At 44.3% G+C, this 20,181-nt stretch overlaps 1 protein-coding gene across 5 annotated transcripts in view; it reads right to left on the reverse strand.

Moving 5' to 3' along the window:
- Positions 1-16,585, reverse strand: part of NLGN1 (neuroligin 1) — a 635,824-nt gene extending 619,239 nt beyond the window's left edge. For 4 of the 5 annotated variants that reach the window (XM_054983054.1, XM_054983052.1, XM_054983053.1 and 1 more), the window contains exon 1: positions 16,093-16,585. In XM_054983054.1, the coding sequence (XP_054839029.1) occupies positions 16,093-16,585 (493 nt within the window). Of the gene's footprint in view, positions 1-15,545; positions 15,606-16,092 lie in introns of all 5 variants that reach the window. The other variant, XM_054983051.1, reaches the window with a different exon arrangement.
- Positions 16,586-20,181: the final 3,596 nt, after the last annotated feature.

A 20,181-nucleotide genomic window follows, 5' to 3' on the forward strand; every position in this document is an offset into this window, starting at 1 on the left:
TTAGGACTGCATTTTTTAAAGGATTGCACTGTAAGTAATTTGGGGTTTTAGAGCTTATCTTCACCCATGTTAAAATTACAAGGATGCAAATCTGGCAAATGCATATCAAGGTGTTATGCAGGCAGGAATTTAAATGAGCTGGTGAGACGTATTAAGCAGAAAAGCAACATTATCAAAACATTACATGAACTCCCCTGCATGACAGTCAGGGAACATAATAGACTATGACATATTCACCAGACCGTTTTGGCTAATGACAGTATATCAAGAGGTGCCAAGGAATGTAAAAATCAACAGGGTGGTAAGCAGGCACTCTGCTATCAGGGAGGATGAATGGATTTTGTGCTGCCATTCATGGCTAGGAATACTAACCTTCCTGTCAGATTTACATTAAGGCCAAACACTGTCCCCTTTTCTGCGGCTAAAGTAATTGCTCTCAATTTTACCCCAGGTTTTCGTAACGACATAATTCAGCCACACAGAGACATTGTCTAGAACATTTGACTTGAGCAACTTCTACTGTGATTAACAACACATCCCCCCCCCCATGAACAGCAATACAACTGAAGGTTGTTGTGTGTTTGTTTTATTTCATTTTTACCCTACCTTCCTCCCCAATGGGGAGCAGCTTACATCATTCTTCCCTCCTCTATCTCCAGGTATCTTTAAAGGGAAGCACCACAAGCCACGCCTACATGCCTACATGCCCAGTGGGGCTTCTGGAATTCTTGAAGTGCTGCCTTTAAAGACACCTGGAGAACGAGAAGCAAAGAAGCATTCGCTGTTGCGGCTTGTGGAGGTGAGGAATGACCACAGGCAACAGCAGCCTCCCTGCCAAGCCCCTCATCCACAAATGCTGCCTCGCCTTGTCTCACTGTCGACACTGCTAATTCTGCACTCATGAAATGTGCGTCTCATGTGCATCTGTCCACCCTGACCTGCCCACAGCCACAAGGCAACTGATTTTGAAACTGAGAGGAATTTCAAAAGCAACTGGTAATGCAGCAAGCTGGCCTGCCGTATGACAAAACAAAGTTTTTTTAAAAAAACTTCTGGCCTCACTTACAGCAGTATTTTGGCCTTTTCTTCCATTCTCTGTCCTTCTACCAGTCCATGGGTTTTGCCAAGAAAGCTTCCTATAATAAAAGCCCTGGCAGATATTCCATATGGGCGCATGCATTGGATTTTTATTATACCTTCTGCTAGAGTTACCAGGTTCCCCTATTGTCCCGGCAGGAGGCAGAGGACCCAGAGCTTACCTTACTGGTGTTGCCGTGATGCTTTTTGCATGCCTGCACAATGACGTCACTTCTGGAAAATGATGTCATCACGCAGGTGCAGGGTCTGTGTGCTTTGCTGTGTGCCAATTTTGGCCTCAAATTTGGCCTGTTTGGAGCCAAAATTGGCCTGCTGCAAAGTGAAGAAGCACTCCCAGAGCGGAGCAATGACATCACTCCTGGGAGTGACATCGAGCTGCCCTGGGAGCACGCCCAGGGGGACATTCCCATGCCTTTCTCCCCCGCTTGCCAGGTAAGTAGAGGCGGGGGACAGAGGGTGAAAGCAGGGGATCCCCTGTCTCCAGGGGGATGGGATCCCGACCTCCTGTTACCATAAACTGTGGCCTCAAGAAGGCCTGGTCACAACCAACACTCCTTTTTTCCCCCACACACAGAGCTTCAGGCATTCTCTACACAGGGATCCCAAATTCCTGGCCGTTTCCCCCTTTATCCATTACCCACATGGTAATTGACAGGAAGCGTCAAACGGCCCAGAGATTGCTCACCACCGGCAGACAACCCAGGCAAGCGCACAGGGGGTCCACTCCCAGTGGGGAGTGACGATGTCACTTCTTGAAGTGAGACTAGGGGGACCTGGCCACCCTCTCTCTGTATTACCCAGGCCTTTTACCTCAAGAACATCTCCCCATGGGTGTTTGAATACTACTACTAACATCATCTGTGGTGTTTTGCCTCTTTGCGTAACTTATATGTTGCTACCTCCCTGACTCCCTCAGTGTTAGGATTGCCAGGTCCAGGTTGGGAAATTCCTGGAGATTTGGGGGTTGGAGCCTGGATAGAGTTGGGTTTGAGGAGGGGAGGGGCCTCAGAATGGTATAATACCATAAAGTCCACCCTCCAAAGCTGCTATTTCCTCCAGGTAAACTGATCTCTGTCACTTGGAGATAAGTTGTAATTCCAGGAGCTCTCCAGCCACTGCCTGGAGGCTGGCAACCCTACTCAGTGTGTCCCAAGGGGTTTTAGCTGCTACTAAAGGGTTTTGCCTTAGATCTCTTCCATGTCACTGAAACTATAAGAAGACCTAGTTACAGACGGCAGTATGAAACAACTGTCAATGCGGGGAAGGTGGACTGTGAAGTAAAAAAGGGATCCTTTATTCCAGATGAAACAAGTGGTTTGCATAACCAGAAATAGAACTTATAAGTACATATGTGTGACGGTTGCAAAGTCTGGAATGGATAAGCAAACTGGTTTCAGATTAGGATGGTGGTTTCAAAATAGTTATATATTCTGAAAGGTATATTTACAGACCCAGTCACAAAGACTAATTTTCCATACTCTCAGAACAATTCTCTTCCCTCATCCACACAGATACAGACTTTCTCATGCTTCCACACAGATTGCCTGACTGAACTAGTCTTTCCCTCTGGGCCACTTAGGCTGTGTTCGTCCACAAAGCAGAACACTGCGACTTCCACACAGATTGACTGAACTAAAAAGATTGAATGAACTAGATAGAATGACCTGTCTCTGAGATACACACAGTCTGACTGAAAAACTTGCCCTCCAAATCAGACTGAAAACTGCAGTTCACTCTGCCCCCAAGCTACCATCACTCACCCATCCAGCACCCCTCTTTCTTATTTCAGAGGCCTGCACTTCTAATTACAGTAAACGTAGATTCAAAAACCCACATTAACCAGCAGAAATAAAATACAAACTATTTACATGGCAAAACATTACAGGCACCCTTGTATGCATAGTGGCAGTGAGCTCGGTATTGTGCCTTCCAGCTCCGTCCCCTCACTGGACCTGACTTCTACCATTCTGTGGTCCTGTCTGTACAGAGGTGTTGTGTTTAGACCATGTGTGGCTAATCTATATCCTCTATTTTTGCAGAGTACAGAGTCCAAGCTTAAGTGAAGCACAGCATACACAGGGAGATCCCTTTCAATACAAGAATTGACCTCAGAATCATCACTTTCTGAGTGTTTCTTCCCAGCTCATTTACAGAACCATGTTCACCTTCTTCCATACTATTCTGCCTGCCAGTTGGATGGTAACAGAGGGAGATCTTTGTAAGTCTAGTTCTGTCCAAAACTGCTAGGTCTTTGGATTATTAATAAATAAATAAAATTAGCCTGCCAGCTAAGGTATTCATCTCAAGCTTTACTCTGGCTGCTTCCACACGCCCTTATAGGGATGGTCCACTCACAGAATGCTGGCAGCTTTCCCCCACATTTCCAGTTGTTGTTTGCAAAACACTTGCAGGCTGTTTGGTTTCCATTTTTGGCACCTTTTCTGGGACCGCACTTTCCCAGGTCTTTTCTTTTGCCACAAGCTGACGGAGCGCTTCTGCCTTCTTGGGCATGTGAATGGCTAAGGGGCTCTGAGGAATCATCCAATCACAGCCCAGCTCCTCCCCTGAAGCTCTCAGCATGCAATCATGCATGTGCAGAGCAAAACAACAACAAACAAACACATTTGAAAAGCAACAATGACCAAAGTGCCCGGCCTCCCCTCTCAAACCGCAAGTTTTCAGAGTGACTCAGCAAAACACACACAAAAAGCAGGCAATGGGTGGGAATGGCCAGCTGTGTGAAAACGGCCTCTGTGTGCCCTCACATAGGAAAGTGAGGTGGTTGGTAATTAAAAGGCTTTTTAAGCTATGGTGCCCCATGTGTGAAACGTTCTCCCCTGGCAGCTACTCTATTGTCTTTTAGGCACCAGGTAAAGAAAATTTTATTTGCTTGGAGTTTTAGTCAAGAGTTTTTATTGGTCATTTTACTACCTGCTGTTACCTTCCCTGCATCTTACCTTCACCCATTTCCTTTATTGTGTTATTTATTTTATGTTGATTTTGTTTGTCCTACAGTGCAGTCCTAAACAGAGTCAGGCCCTTCTCAGAGTTAGACCCGGACTCAGAAGAGTATAGCTGAGCTTAAGATTGTGTTTTTTTCTTGGTCTTTTTGCAGGCTGCGTGTTGTGGAGTTTTTTTACTCTTTTTTTAATGCTGTTTTTAGGCTCTTTTGTGAAGAAGTGTGGATTGATGGTTCTCTATTATTTATGTTGTTTTAAGTTGACAAAATAAAATTGTCCAGCTGTCACATGCAGCAGAATGGATAAGGAAGGCAGGGCTGCAAGCTCCTGGGAGGGTTCCAGATATGCTCTATCAACACCCTATATCAACATCAACACCCCCAAACTGTTGACAGATTCCCAGTTCACAGTCTTAACCGGGATCTGAATAATTAATTATTTTGGCCAAATGTCATCTGGAATCCGAGCAGCAAAGCAGACACGGGAGAGTAATGAAAAGCCATGTTTCTGCCAGCCATCCAAGCGGAGGAGATCTTTTGAGTTTATGAACTAGTTCCTGAATATATTTGTATAATAGAGCTGTGATAATGATGTAACTGTCAGAACCGTCTGCATGATATCGCTGATGGCTTTTCTCTCTGGCCACCCCCCAGCCTTTATTCCCTATCATCATCCTTTGATATACCCTATATACACATTAACTGGGGCTGTGTAGACGAGGTGGTGTTTGTCTTTGGACATCTAGTATCTTTGTATTTATTTTCAAATATTCAGGACAACAGATTATCATAAAGAAACCCAGTACTGGTGCAGTTCTAGTATCCACCTGTCTCAAATGCTGCCATGATCTCCCACTGTATGCACATGGCACGGAAAAACTGTCACCAAACAGGGTATTAGTACCTATCTGGGTCTAACCTGAGTCTCACCAAAACTTACAAGCACATACATTCTCAATACTCATCTTCATTTTGCATTTTCTTTATATTCTTTCTCTCACACATGCATCATGCAACCCAGCAGCGCACACAAACAATGCAAAAAAGGTGAGGGCTGGGTCTCCCATCTCCCACCAGGAGGGTAAGGGGACCTTACAACCCTGCCCTAACCATAATTGGCTTAATTAAGCCACAGTTTCATATGACAGCTGAACCTAAGCCCTAATAACACCCCTGCAACTTTACCAAAACTACACCAGCTTTTAACAAAACAAGTAATGTTGAGGAGTTATTCCTATAAATACTGTTTATTCTAGTGTGAACATATATAGGAACATATGAATCTGCATTATACCAAGTCAGTCCGTGTAGCCCAGCATCATTTCCTGGCAAGCAGCTACTCCCTCGGATGTCATGCAGAAGAATTTGCTAATACCTGCAACTTACTGTGCAATCCTAAGCAGAGTTACTCCAGTCTAAGTCCACTGAAATCAATGGGTTTAGACTGAAATAACTCTGTTTAGGATTACACTGTTAGTTCTTTAACAGGACTGAATTTGGAAACTTCTTCATGCAAAGCTTGAGGTCCAGCTCGTTCCCAAGATAATAGGACTGAGAAAGTCCTCTGTGTGAGACTTGCAGTGGATGTCATTCAGTACGGTCAGTACCAAAGTGAGCAACCATTTGGCCTCTTCCCACCCACAGCCCCAAATGCTCAATCATGCACCCATGAAATATCTACATGCACACACAATGAGCAAACAACAAATATTCATGGACATAGTTGTTCGTTGTTGTTCTCTTTTCATAAGAAATGAAATGAATGCCTTGCGCATGAAGGCCAAAGCATGTCTCTGAAAAACCTTCAGTTCATCTTGCCTTTAGCTTTAAAATGGGTTGGGGGGCGCAGAAACAGCAACTAAAAAAACCACTAATGAGGGCAAGCTATTTGGGGGGAACTTAATACATAATCTTTTTTGTCATGCTTTGTCTTAAAACTGAAGTTGAAATAGGGGGGTAATAACGATCCTTTAATGCTCTCTTTTCCTGTTCTATATTTCACATTTCAAATAAGGAAGAAAAAAGGTTACCCATAATTATACTGTGGTTGCAACAGGCACCTCAATCTCCTGCTCACCTTACCCAACAGATGCAGTGAATGAATGACAAGTGGGGGTCTCTACTCTGCTGCCTTTCACTTGGAAATCCCATATGTGCAGGCACCTCTAGTCATTTCAATGGAGCAGGAAGCAGTTTCATGTGCACAAAGGCATGCACAATTCAACAATACTGACCACCCCCTGGAAGTAAATTGGAGGACTCTTATAGACAATGGAATGGCATCAAAATCAATGGTTAGAATCACAGCAGTGACCTTCAATGCTACATTCCCTCTTCAGCTTTCTAGATTTCATAGGACTAAATACAACTCCAACTAGTTAGGGACCAGATAGGAGAAGAGTGTTGAGGTCTAGAATTGGAAACCATACGGTCCCCGACTTCCTGAATACAGAAAATGCAAAGCTAGAGCATTCCCAAACAAAACAGCTGTCCTGCCTCTCCCTAATGACCTCCCAGGTAACTGGCTCTATTGTCAAACTGCTCTACCAAAAGCAAGTTTCTTCTAATGTTCAACTGAAATCTATCTTCCTATAACTTGAAGCCCATCACATCTAATCTTGAGAGCCAGTTTGCTGTAGTGGGAGCGGCAGGACTCTAATCTAGAGAACCAGGTTTGATTCCCCACTCCTTCACTTGAAACCAGCTGGGTGACGTTGGATCAGTCACAGCTAGAGATGGGCACGAACAGCAATACAAACAAAAAAAAGCCACGAACAGCCCAATAAGCTGTTTGCGAACATGCTGTTCTGAGGCCCCATTCTAAACAAACAGGTGGTCTTTGCAAGCCTCCTTAGTTGCTGTTCGTCAAGCCGGACAATCTGGCACCTGCAATCAATTCCCTTGGCAACTGGAGGCAGGGACTGCCTGAACTCTGTCTGAACACCTGCTGTTGCCCCGGAAACCCCAATCTAAGCACAATTTAGCTTGATAGGCAGGTCTTCCTTTCAAGTGTAGAGCTCCAAATTTGTTACAAGGAAGCAAAGAGCAGGGGGCAGGGGGGCAGGGGGCTCCCAGCTTTAGTTTTGCAGACAGTGAGGGAGAGACAGTTGCTGTTGGCATTCTGATAGAGTGCATTGGAGCTTGAATTTTCTTTGTGTGTGGTGGGATAGGGATCTACCTCCTCAAGTTCCAGGGCTGCTGCCAGGCTCTGGGCCAAGCTATTATTTATTACTGGTACCTTTCCTGCTGCCTGCTCAGGTAAGGTTTCTGGGAGTGGTACGGTTGGGATCTACCCTTTCAGTTTCCAGGGCTGCTTCCAGGCTCTGGGGCCAAGCTGTTATTTATTATTGGTACATTTCCTGCTGCCTGCTCAGGTAGGGTTTCTGAGAGTTGTTTGGTAGGGATCTTGATGGCTGGAGGAGAGCCTGCTGGCCCCCATGAACAACAAACATGTTCATGAACAGGTCATGTTCATCAATGTTCGTTGTTTGTGGATGGCAACCAACAACGAACACCATGTTCAGGTTTTTTTTTCTGTTTGTGCCCATGTCTAGTCACAGCCCTCTCAGCCCCACCCACCTCACAGGGTGATTGACATGAGGATAATAATAATACACTTTGTAAATTGCTCTGGGTGTGGCACTAATCCGTCCTGAAGGGCAGTATATAAGCACAGGGTGGTTGCCCTCCAGAGGAAAAAAAAACAGTCATTGCTGTCTTCTGTGTGGTAGACCTTTAAGTACTTGAAGACTGCTATCAGGTCTACCCTCTGTCTTCTCCTCCTAGAGGTGTGGGGCATGGTAGATGACAGAGAAAGAGAAGCCCTTCTGCTCAAAGATAAGCCCTTCCGGTCAAAGTTCAACTGCTAATAACCTTCTGGCCTAAATGCCCTCCTCCTTTTCAACCATCCTCATTTCCCTGTTGCTTTAGGACATTTTTTTTATAAGGGGAGAGCCTGGTATACTTTGTACATTTAAAAGAGATGGAACCCTGCATCTTTATTTATGACTATGTAAAATCAATTCCTGGTAATAGAAGGCGAAAGTCACTCAGCTAATTACACATGCTTGATGAACAGCATAACAACAGCCACTGCTACAGTGCACGTTAGTCAAGGCATGTAAATTACTGCAGTTATTCTCATATGAAGGAGGTATGGGAACACAAGATAGTGTTATGCAGAAGAACACCCTAATTTCCCCTGATACACATTAATTTGGGGCTCTGCCTTCCAGGGTCGAGATGAATTACTTCAGCACAACATTGGATGTAAAAGGAAGGTCTGAACAATACAAGTTTTGCAGAACTGTATACTGCAATTCTACGCATGTATACTCAGAAATGAATCCTACCAAGCAGGGTGCAACTGCCCCCTACTGACTGTGGTCAGGGGCATCTTCATGGCCTTGATCCGGCATATCAATGGGAAAGCCTCCCTCCCTATGTTCCTTGTTCATCTGAACAGAGTATCCTGCAGGCGCCACCCTGCACGTGGGCAAAATCAACAGCAGCTCGTACATGAGTTTTCTCTGTGGTGGCCCCTATCCTGTGGAACTGCCTCCTGAGGAGGTCAAGAGAGCCCCCACTTTCCTATCTTTCCACAAATGATGCAAAACCAAATTATTCAAAAAGGCTTTTGTAATGCAGGGAGGGGGAGGGGTCTCAGATTCTTCATTAATGAGTTAAGGACCATAGACTTCAGTACTATGTTGCCTTACATACCATCTGTTGTTTTAAATATGTGCTCCTATGCTCATACTCTGTGCTTCATGTTGTCTAATGTCAGCCCTGGAATAGCTGATGTTCTGTTTCAGCATTTCTTTAACTCTTTATTGGATTCTTACTAATGCTATGTCTTTGTAAACTTGTGTTTATTTACCCTATGGCATTGTTTATGGACTCCTTGATATTGACTGTACTAATCTCACACTGTGTAATCTGCTTTGAGTCTCAGTGAGAAAGGTAGACTATAAATGACATAAATAAAAAATAAATGTTATCTTGCTTGTATGCTGAAGTCCACCAATAATAAACCCTAATGTAATGAACCCTGGCTTCTGTTTCTAAAACCAGAATTGTACATGTCAGTAAAGGAAAGACTGAGGCCCAGTTCACACAAGAGACCTAAGAAAAGCCTCCACAGGGTCAGAAGCCTGCAACTGGCTGTAGCAGCTATCAATTTGTATAGGTGCTACCAGCCTGTGGAGAAACGCCATTCTGGTTGTGGAGTTAACTTTCTGTGGGCTGCAGAGGCCAGTTCTGGAGTAGAATGTGATTGGAGGGATAGCGAGTCAGTTGGTAGAGGGGAGTTGGAAGTTGACAGTTGGTGGCTGGAGAGCAGAGGGAGAGATGGCTCTGATGGGAGAGGTAGATCTAGTGTAACCCCAGGTATCAAAAGATTGGGCCTGCCCTACACAACATCTAATTAGGGCATGAGGGAGATAGAGTAGGGGTTTCTGTTTAGGTTTTATTAGTCTTTCCATTCACTGTTTATTTACCTGTGTATAGTTAGCAGTTCAATAAATGAGTTTTGGAATTGATGACGGAGGAAAGCTCTTCTGTTCCACATAGTCCCCCAACTGCTTGGGCCCACAAGCAGAGGAGGAGGGTTAGAAGGCTGTCCCACCTAACCAGGACCCCATACAGTGACAGTGGTGGCAGCGAGTACCCGGAGACAGGGAAGGGAGACAGCCCCTTCAGGTGCCTGGCCAGAGGTAGAAAAGGAGGGGTAGGCAGAGCAGGGTCTACCAGTGGGAGGAAAGGCCCCGTTCCGCCACATAGCCAGTCACGGAGCCATATCTCAGTCACCTTATCATACCTTTCTGACACTGCAAGAAAAATATCCAAAGTGCTAAAAGTAAGCATATGTGCAAGCAACAGCAGGATAGAGGATGAGGCTAGAATGGGAGAGTCCACCAGACTTGTCAGAAGCTACTGCAGTACACTGGAGACTTCTCACCAAAAGGAGGCTCTGTTTATGGACCTACTTGTTTCTCTTGCATCTAATGGAAGGGGGGGGGGGGAACCCAGAATCTTCAAATGTTTTAGAACCCTTCAAAGCCATGGATATTTTATCACTGCAGCCACTTAAACATTTAATATATGGCAGCGCCAACTGCATGGCGACCCTACAGCCTGTTGGCCATACATTAAACAAAACCATCACCATGTCCTTTGCTTCCCTGGATTTTAATATAGTTGTGAGAGAGTAATGCTTCAGTTGCCATGTGGGAAGAGTGGAGGTTCTCTATGCAACTATCAAGCCCAGCCCTACAATTAGGCAGGGTAAGGGAGCTTAAGTTAGGCAATAATTTGGAGGGTATCATTAAAATGGCAGCCATTGATCAGTTATACTTTTACCACATTGGAGAACATTAGGGATTTTTTTTGCCTCAGGTACCAAAATCTCAAGGGTAGGGGTACCATTCCCCCACACAGGGTGGGTGATCTCATGCTCCCAACTTCCCCCCCCATGCCTACTTACTTGGCTAGTGGGGGCATGCTACCTGGGGCACCCCCTGGGCCACACAGCACGCTCCCAGGGCAGCACGCTCCTGTGCCTACAGCAGCCTGAATCACACCCCACAGTGGGCCCGTTTCAGGCCTGTTTCGAACTGAACCATGCCCTTCAGTGAGCATGGGAGTGCCCTTTGACCTATGGGACCACCCTTTGCCCCACATGATGATGTCACTTCCCAGAAGTGATGTCATCATGCAAGCTGGGAGCGTGCATGTCCAACACGCATGCATATGTGAAAAAAGAATCCAGGGACACAGCAGGGTAAGTGCCAGGCTCCCAATCTCCTGCCGGGGGAGTCAAGGGTCCTGGCAACCCTACTCCAGGGCCATATGGGGATGCTACAGCAACCACGAAGTGCCTATAAATCACACAAATATTTGCCATATTTCGAATAGGCCCCATAGAATTCTGACACACTGAATTGCAACTCTTCAGCATGTCCCTAAGCAAGTTGGGAAGGGAGATATACATCTTTTCTTGGAATGCTCCAACATGACCCCTGGAAATTATTTGCATGAACTCCACAGCCTAAAGTAAAGTTGTGGGAACCCTGTGTTGTGTATCCAGAGGCTGGGAACTAATAGACTTCAGCCCTGGAACCCTTCCTTATCTATGATAAACACAGAAACAACCTCCCCCCTTTGCCATTTTGATGCACACATTAATTCAGCAACATGTAAACACCAAGAAGGGTTATTCAGAAAAGACAAAGGCCAGAGTACAACCATTCTTGGACTGTAGCACTCTATAGTGTGGAGGAGGGAGGAACTTACTTCTGAGTAAACATGCATAGGAGTGATCCATAAGTGCTCTGGGCTCAGTCAGGGCCGGCGCGCCCATGGAGGCCAGGTAGGCGGTGGCCTCGGGCGTGCGGGCATTGGAGGGGCGCCGGAGGGGGTGTTGGGGGCGGAGGCAATGATGTCATCACGCAGGCCGTGGCGCGTGCGCAGAGCGCGTGCGCGCCGCCTCAGGCACCAGAACCTCTGGCACCGGCCCTGGGCTCAGTCTGCATGATGAACAGAATGGTAATGTTTCTGAAATACAGTAGATATCTTGTATAGTGGGCCTTAATGGCTTCATTCAATGAGTAATTAGGGTGAAGATGACCCCCCTCTACTGAAGGGAATGGACAGATGAGTGCGAGTGCATGAAATAGAAAAATAGGTTGGGTGCCATAGGCAGACAAGCTAAGAGCCACAGCTGTGAGTTAGTTGAAACACTTTGTGCTGCAGGATCTCTCTCCTTGCTACCCTGTAGGAGCACCTCTGCCTCCTCCTTTGCTCTGCTTGTACATTGATAAATAAAACACATACTATAAAAAAGGGCATAGGTCTTCCATGCTCTTTCCTAGAAAGGGAATAACCAAAGTAGGCACTGCCTTAGAATTTGTCAGGTTCCCACCAATGGAAGGCAAACTCTTGGTGGCTGAAGCCTTTGCCCACTGGACACTGGCAATCAGCAAAAGAAGGCAGTCTGCCTGGAGATTGTCCACCATGGGTGAGAATCTGGCAAAGAGGCGGGGGAAATGGGCATGAACATGCCTTCATCCCTGGCTGATGATGTCATTTTCAGTGCAAAATATGTTTTAGGTCGATTCCTAAAGAATTGGCTCTGGTGCAACACTGCCACTTCCAGGCCATGGAGCAATGCAAGAAAACCCATACAAATGTAGAATGTACCAATATGACACAAGTGGAAGAACAACTTTAAATCAGGCAGGAGGAGTGTACCATACAGACTGCCATTCAGCAAACAAAAGGAGGAGGGGACGTCTGCAAAGCCTGGGCAGACAAGCCCAACTTTGCCTGAGGCCTAAAGGATAACTTAGGATTCCTAGTGGGAGGAAAGGAATTCTATAAATAGGATACACTCATAGAAAAGCCCCCTACCTACCACCACCACCCATATCAGAAGGTACAGAAATTTAGAGCAGGGTCTCCCAAAGATAACCTCAAAAGATTAAAGATCTTTGGTAATGTTCCTGTCCTAACAGGGAAGAATGAATCATAGGAAAAGAAATGACTTGTAGCAGAAAGAAGTAATTCACAGATACGCAGAGGAATCCTAAGAGAAGTTACTCTTTTCCATGTCCATAAAGATCATAACTGTTTAGATTGCATTGTTAGACCCTAAAAACTCTTTCCTGAGAATAAGGGTCACTCTGAACATCACTTCCTTTATGAGTTTGCCAAAGAGGGGAGGAAGTTTTCCTATTTCAGTTTTTACACATGGATGTATTGTGTGCATGAGTGGCAACAGAAATAGGAAAACTCCCTCCCCTGCACTGTTTTTACATGGGGGGAAACACTTGGGACAAAGGCAGGAGCTCTCCCTCCTCCATCTGCAGCTTTATGAGCCCATTTGCATGCTCCTTTTGAAATAGAAGCTATCCCCCCCCCGAGCTGCTGTGTGACTACATCAAGCACAGGTTGGCTCCACGATGAACTCATAAAAGAAGTAACATTTAGAATGGCCTTAAGTTCCACTGAATAACATGGGACTTACTTCTCAGCAGACCCGCCAAGGCTTGCTGCATTAAAAGGTCAACTTAAGAGTGCCTACTCAGACTCCTACTCAGGTATTCAATGGAGTTAACACCCAGGAAGGTGCCCTTAGAATTGCAGCCTTAGTCTCCAAAACTTAGCATACTTCCATGTAATTCCCAAGTCCCACTGAGCTAAATTGTATTTACTTCTGAGTAAACATTCATCGAATTGGCCTGCAATGTGTCAAGATGACTAGGTTGTTTTGCAACAAATTATAATATAATACTGTTTCTTACAAAATAAAACATAGTTTATACATAAAGTGTCAATAAAACTTTAGATGGATACCCCATTCTCAGTTCATTGAGTTGACTCCTCCTACCTTTTCCACAGGAGCAAGAAGGAAGAGGCCCCTTCCCTGAAAAGATGGTGGTGGTGATTATGGGACCACAAGGGGAAATCTGATGACATCCCTCCTCTTGCATCAGTGAAAGAAATGGTCAGATGCAATGCAATGCATTCCTCAACCACATCTACATCAATACTTTTAATGGCAGTTAGTTATACCCTAAGTGGGTAATGCTAACTATATGGAATTCCCATCAGGAGTATCCAAATAACCAAGTACCACCATACTTTGAAGCACAGGGCTGATGATAATTCCCCTTCAGCTGCAATCCAGGAAAAAACTAATCTACTTGCATTTCAGGATCAGAATTCATCCTTTGATTCCATTGGTGGATACAATTTTCTGCAACATAAATGCTTTTATTTTACTGAATGTTAGATTTTAAGTTCTGCATCCTGAAGCAGAACTCACAAAGAACTGGTAAATATATTCTTCTAAATGTGAGTAGATTCAAGTTCCAAATCTGCTCTGCAACTCTGGAACAAACCCTTAAAATTTGAAATCTTCACTGCATTTTTAAGTTATGCACCTCCGCAAGTGAAAATTCTTTGCACAAGTATCTACCTGGTACAGCCATGACTTAAGAGTAGAGATGGACATGAACTGCAAGATGAACTAAAGTTCGTCATGAACTGCGCTGGTTGTGCTTCGCGAACCAGCAGTTCGTAGAAGCCCATTTTCCATGAACTTCCACGAACTAGTCTGCCGGGTTGTTTGGTTCATGTTAAACCCCAATAACCCTTTCTGTGCTGCTGCTAAGTGGCAGGGAAAGGGGCATTTCTACCCCCGGATCAGCTACTTGTTGGGGATCTCCCTGACAAGCAGCTGATCCAAGCCTGCCAAGGTGAAATGCTTCTTTCCATGTTGCTGTGAAGCAGCAGGGAAAGGGGCATTTCAACCCCTGGATCAGCTGCTTGTCAGGGATCTCCCCGACAAGCAGCTGATTCAAGCCTGCAGGGGTGAAATGCCCCTTTCAGTGTCACTTCGTAGCAGCAGGGAAAGGGGCATTTCTGCCCCCAGATCAACTGCTTGTCGGGGATCTCCTGACAAGCAGCTGATCCAAGCCTATGGGAGTGGAATGCCCCTTTCCGTGCCACTGCAAAGCAGCAGGGGAAGGGGCATTTCAACCCCCGGATCAGCTGCTTGTCAGGGACCTCTCCACCAAGCAGCTGATCCAAGCTGGTGGGGTTGAAATGCCTCTTTCAGTGCCACTTCACAGCAGCATGGAAAGGGGCACTGAAACTCCAGGAACCACGAACCAATTCATGAACTGGGGCAAGTTCATGAAAGTTTGTGCCCACACCTACTTAAGAGAGTAATCTAAGCAGATCTACTCAGAAGTAATTCCCACTTTATTCAATGTGGCTCACACCCTGAAAAGTTAGAACTGCAGCCTCACCGTAGTTTCATATTCCATCAATACTAATAGTAACGAAGACCTTTTTAAAGTATTGCCACTAGTGCTATATAAATAACATTTTTAAGAAAACAAACTTCATGTAACTCAATATAATTCCAATACAGGTGTGTATTTTTTTCTCCCAAATGGAAAATAAACTATCCTTTAACCATTTAACCAGCTGAATCGTATGAGCAGTGATTGATCATACATGTACGAGCCTTTATGGTACACAGAAGTTACTAGGAGACTTTTCTTCCAGTGCCATGCCGGGGGATGGGGGTGTCATAGTATTTTACATGGACTTTAAATGCTCCTGTGCATTAGAACCTGCTGCACGCCATATTCTCACTGGGTCTACATACAAGGAAGCACAAACCACACTCAACTCCTATCAAACCATCCTGCAGACAAACTCTTTAATCAACCTATACACAACTCTAGTGAAGAGAGAGCAATTCAGTCTTTATGCTTCAAGTGGGGAGAGAAGTTATCCTCCCAATTATCTGCTTTGAAACTACCTCGTATTTAAACTGGTTTCCAAGCTATTTCTTCTGCCTGCACTTCAATCACCAACAAAGTCGCTTGATTTTCTTTTAAAGACGCGTTCTTCCTCTGTATTTTTTAATTTTTTTTCCAACCCAGGTTTCATTTGGTGTCCACTTTATACATACCTCCTTTTCTACAAATTTTCTTGCCGGGTTTTCTGGCACATTCCTTGGATATTCTTTTGACTGAAAAATGAATAGAAGACTAGAAAATAACATGGAGCTCCGTCACACACAGTAGGAGCATGCAATTCCACTAGCTAACTTCAAGATGACCTCCTTTTTTTTTGGTTAGGTGTGGAAGAGTCCCAACTGCTTTTTTAAAAAATATTTTTCTGCCTATCCATGCAATGGATCGAAATATTGATGCGTCCTTCCGAAAATTCAATGAGTGGGAATGAGAATTAGATACCAATTTTGACCTAAAAATACACGTGCTGAAGGACAAAATAAATGCATCTAGACAAGAGAAGAAGGAAAGACATAAAAGCTAAGAACTGATGCATACGTAGAAAAGCCACATGCTTATATGTAAAAAAAGAAAAAGAAAAGAGAGCTGGCATGCAGACAAGAAAGCCGTGCTGGCTACCAGTACACATGAATTAATAGTAAAGTTCAAATAGGAATGTAAAAAGAAAAGAAAATCTCCTTGCTTTTCCTGGAAATCACTCACCATCTTCAGTTGGGACATATATATTTAAATACAGGCAGTCTTCATTCTGATCTTGTACGTACGTTGAAACTATATCCAAGTTATTAGTAAACCAGACAGGAAGCATAACTTCAGGTAACCTGCCCTCTATAATGTTCTGGGGACACACTGGAGCAAACTGTGTCGCATTTTTGATATCTGGCCAGGCAGATGGTGGTTCAGGAGGTTGAAAGCGACGCTCCCCAATGGGAGGGGCAGCATATGGAACCCCAAGAAACTGAATGACCGGTCCCAAAATTTCATTATTTAATTCCTTCTTCATCCCTCTGACTTTGCCAAAGCTGGTCATTACCACTGGGTCAGTATCATCCAATTTTTGCGATGACACTGCGGCAGCGTGAAGTAAGAAACCAAGTATGCAAAAAGTGAATGTGGCATCCAAACCCATGTGCAACAGGCGGACTAGCATCGCTCTCCACATGCAGTTCAGCCACATGGATCTTGGAAAAGCCATGTTCCCACATCAGTTGTCTCACGATGGCCAAAACAATTTTATTTGTATCCGCTTGATGGGGAGGGGAAGAGGGTCAACCAGAACTTTCTTCAAGGGGACCAGGGAAATGAAATGGATCAACTTCCAAAATGTGAGCGGGTCAGAAAACTTGCAAATAGTTCTTCACATGACACGCATCTTCCATTGACTTCATTCTCGCTGAGGCTGCGTCTTCACTCAGCCCTATTTATTAGATGATGTTCTATTGACACTTCCGTTTTCCATAGTAGCGATGTGAAGAGAGCAGCCATTTACTGTAGGTTCCTCATTTATAAATCAATTCCAGTTAGATGCAGATCTATATCCTAGAGAAAATGAAAAATAAATCATTAGTATGAAAGCACTAATCTGGGCAGAATAATAAGTCGATCTTTTACAACTTATGGTACATATATTAATAGTTTCTGAAGCCAAGTAAGTAAAATGCTACAGTATGTAGTTTATGGTTCTACGAGATGACAGGTCAAAATATACGATTGCCACGTTATTTATGATGTCACCTGCTGAGTTTATACACACATCATAGGAATTAAACATTCACACGACTGAGTCTAAACCCATGGATTCAAAGGCTGGATTGAATATGCTTTAATGTTGCTTTTTTATTTGTCTCCAAAGGGCTTGCAATCAATTTTAAATTTGTTACTAGAGACCTATTTAATAGGAACCACCAATCAATTATAATTTTATACAACCTTAAAATATGCAGTAAATACAAGATGAACTGCAGATTTCCAGAGAGAGTGTATGTCACAGTGACCTGAGGAACATTCTGAGGTTGTCAAGAAGAGAGGCACGGCTGAATTCTTTCTCCACATAGCTGTTTCAGGGCAATCTAGCGGTATCCTAAGCAAAAGACACCCTTCTAAATCCATTGAAGTCCTCCGATAGTCTCTTAAACCATGACTGTGCAAGTAGAGAATGAATCCTGTGTAATAGCACATGAGTTCATGATTCATGATTGCATTAATCTCTCTCTTTCTCTCTCTCTCTCACACACACACACACACAGAGGGAGGGAGGGAGAGGGAGAGAGAGAACAAGAATTGCAAGACATGAACCACACCAGAGGGAAGTGGCTTCCGTGCCATTTCTTTATTGTTTATTATTTTTTCCAGCTTTTATCATATATAAATGCAAGAGTTAAATCAGCTGTTTTAAGGAACATTAATAGTGGTAGTAACATTATATTGGTCTTTTGGTAATTGTCACATTCAGAGGGTTGCGCAAGTTGTTGATAGATCGCTTAAGTCTTGAAGTTTGGATGTATCTGATGAGTTTTCAGGAAGTTGAAAAGTTACAGGATGTCCCTTGTTTTCAAATGGATATTGTGAACTTAATATCTAACAGGAATGAGAAAAGCAAGGAGCCACAAAATATCAACCTTCCTGGAAAAAAACTCTTTGAGGGCCAGACTATCAGTATTAGGGCTAACTTAATCCTGGCTAGTTTTTATCTTCTCAGCCTTCTGGTAGGGTGTGCCTTTTAAACCAGAGTAGTTGATTCATGCACTGAAGATGCTTCATTTCTGCACACAGATGCATCAGTAGGGATTAAACTGCCACTTGCACTTTTCACTTTGCCTCCCCCTGCCCCCGAGAAGAAAGCCATGGACAGCCGATATTCTTTTCCATTGAAAATTCAGCCTTAGTACAGCACTGCAATCTCTGTCCAGCATGACAGAACTAGTTACTGTCTGTTCCAGAATCATCAAAGGAGAAGGCAAGATAGCTAGTATCCTAACAACTACCTAGCAAATGCTTAGTCACATTCAACACACAAATGCCAGCTTGGAAATACGCAAGTCATTCGTGATGTGATGTGATCGTTGGCTTACCAAGAAACACCAAAACGGAATGGACAAGTTGCCTCCTACTCATCTGTGACATTTTAAGCAGCTGGACAATGGAACCCAGTGTACAGATTCTTCATAATAAGCTGTACGGTCCATATGACTAAACGTTTACAACATGTCAATTACACTCATCTTTGTCCATGCTCTTGCAAAAGATCGGTTAAGCCATTGCTGTCTTCACTAATGCCCACCCTATTTCCTGACCATCTGGAAATTCTCCTTCCTTCACCTAATGATTCTTCCACCCCAACACACACACTTCTGCCCTCTCCTGCTCCACCTCATCTTGGCCAGCCTCCTTAGGGTTTCTAAGCCTTCAGCATCCCATGGGGCATTGCACATAACAGCAGGCCTGTTTCTTAATGGTTGGGTCTCTCATTTATATTTCCTCCTGGATCTGTGAATGGCTGTCATTCGTTCCTAAGGGGGAAAACAAAGTGCTGCACTGGGGCAAAAATTGCTCTCCTTCTGAATATGGCATTGTTGAGACACCATGCAGTATGGGAGGAAAGAACAGTGCCCCTCCTGTGCATTCCAAAGGTAACTGCAGAATTATAAGGAAAGGGGGAGAATGCATTTATGCAGCTTCCCCACTTCCCCTTGAAGAAAAACAGGGGCTACATTTAGGAATAAAGAATCACAGAATCACAGAGTTGGAAGGGGCCAACCCCCTGCCCAATGCAGGATGAGCCTAAAGCATCCCTGACCAATATCCATCCAGCCTCTTCTTGAAAACTGCCAGTGGAGGGAATGCATAGTGTTGCTCATCATCTCAGGACCAGAAAGCAATGATTGGTTTAGAAGAGACAGGTAACTGGGCCAGGCTCTGGGAAACCCTGTCCATGCACATTTCTTTTCCATTCCTCCCTCCACAGTCAAATTGCACAAGTCTCCTGCGCAAGTGTATAAATATTATTCATAGTTGCCATAAATCCTTGCCACTCTCCCAATACTCCGCTACTCTCTGGCATAACTTACAGTTCAATTTAACACAGAATGGTTTTAGAATGGTGCAACTACATAGGAAAGTACTCTCGATATAGGCTACAAGTTGGGTTTATGCAGACAATCAGGGATGGTCCAAAGTAGTTAGGGGTTTACCAGGGCAGATATCAGGTTTTGCTCCCTTATTATCTTTGAGTAACACCTTTAATCACTCTAATTTGTGAATGGCTACCACGGGGAACAAAGAGCATTTGGTGACAACAGACAAGAGTTGCAGAGGGCTGCACTGAATTTGTAGGGCAAAAGGCACAGACACACATAGCGTGTGTTGACTCAGAGATGTCCTTGCAACAAACAAGTCCCCACTCCACATCCTGCCTGCCCATCATAATGACTGGCATTTTGCTAGTTCATTATCATTACTGAGATTACAATCTAGAACACGGGCAGTCGATTTCTGCATACTCAAGGTCCACTCCATTAAAAGGGAGAGATAACATATGCACGGCTTGTCTGTTCTTACAATCCTAAAACGTTTTTTCTTTTGCAGGTGACATCACGAATGAACTTCTAAATCAAGGCACGGGATAATGCAGGAAGGCCATTCGAAGCTAAACCCACAGAACAATCCTAGAAATAGTTACTCCAGTCTAAGCCCGCTGAAATCCTAAGAAGGAACTCTGAGGATTGCACTGCAAGTTGCTTTGAGAGGCTGCATTCAGTCTCCAGCCCCTCAGTTCGTCATCCTGTGATCTAA

The sequence above is a fragment of the Eublepharis macularius genome, chromosome 6, assembly GCF_028583425.1.
Source record: "Eublepharis macularius isolate TG4126 chromosome 6, MPM_Emac_v1.0, whole genome shotgun sequence".
NCBI lineage: Eukaryota > Metazoa > Chordata > Lepidosauria > Squamata > Eublepharidae > Eublepharis > Eublepharis macularius.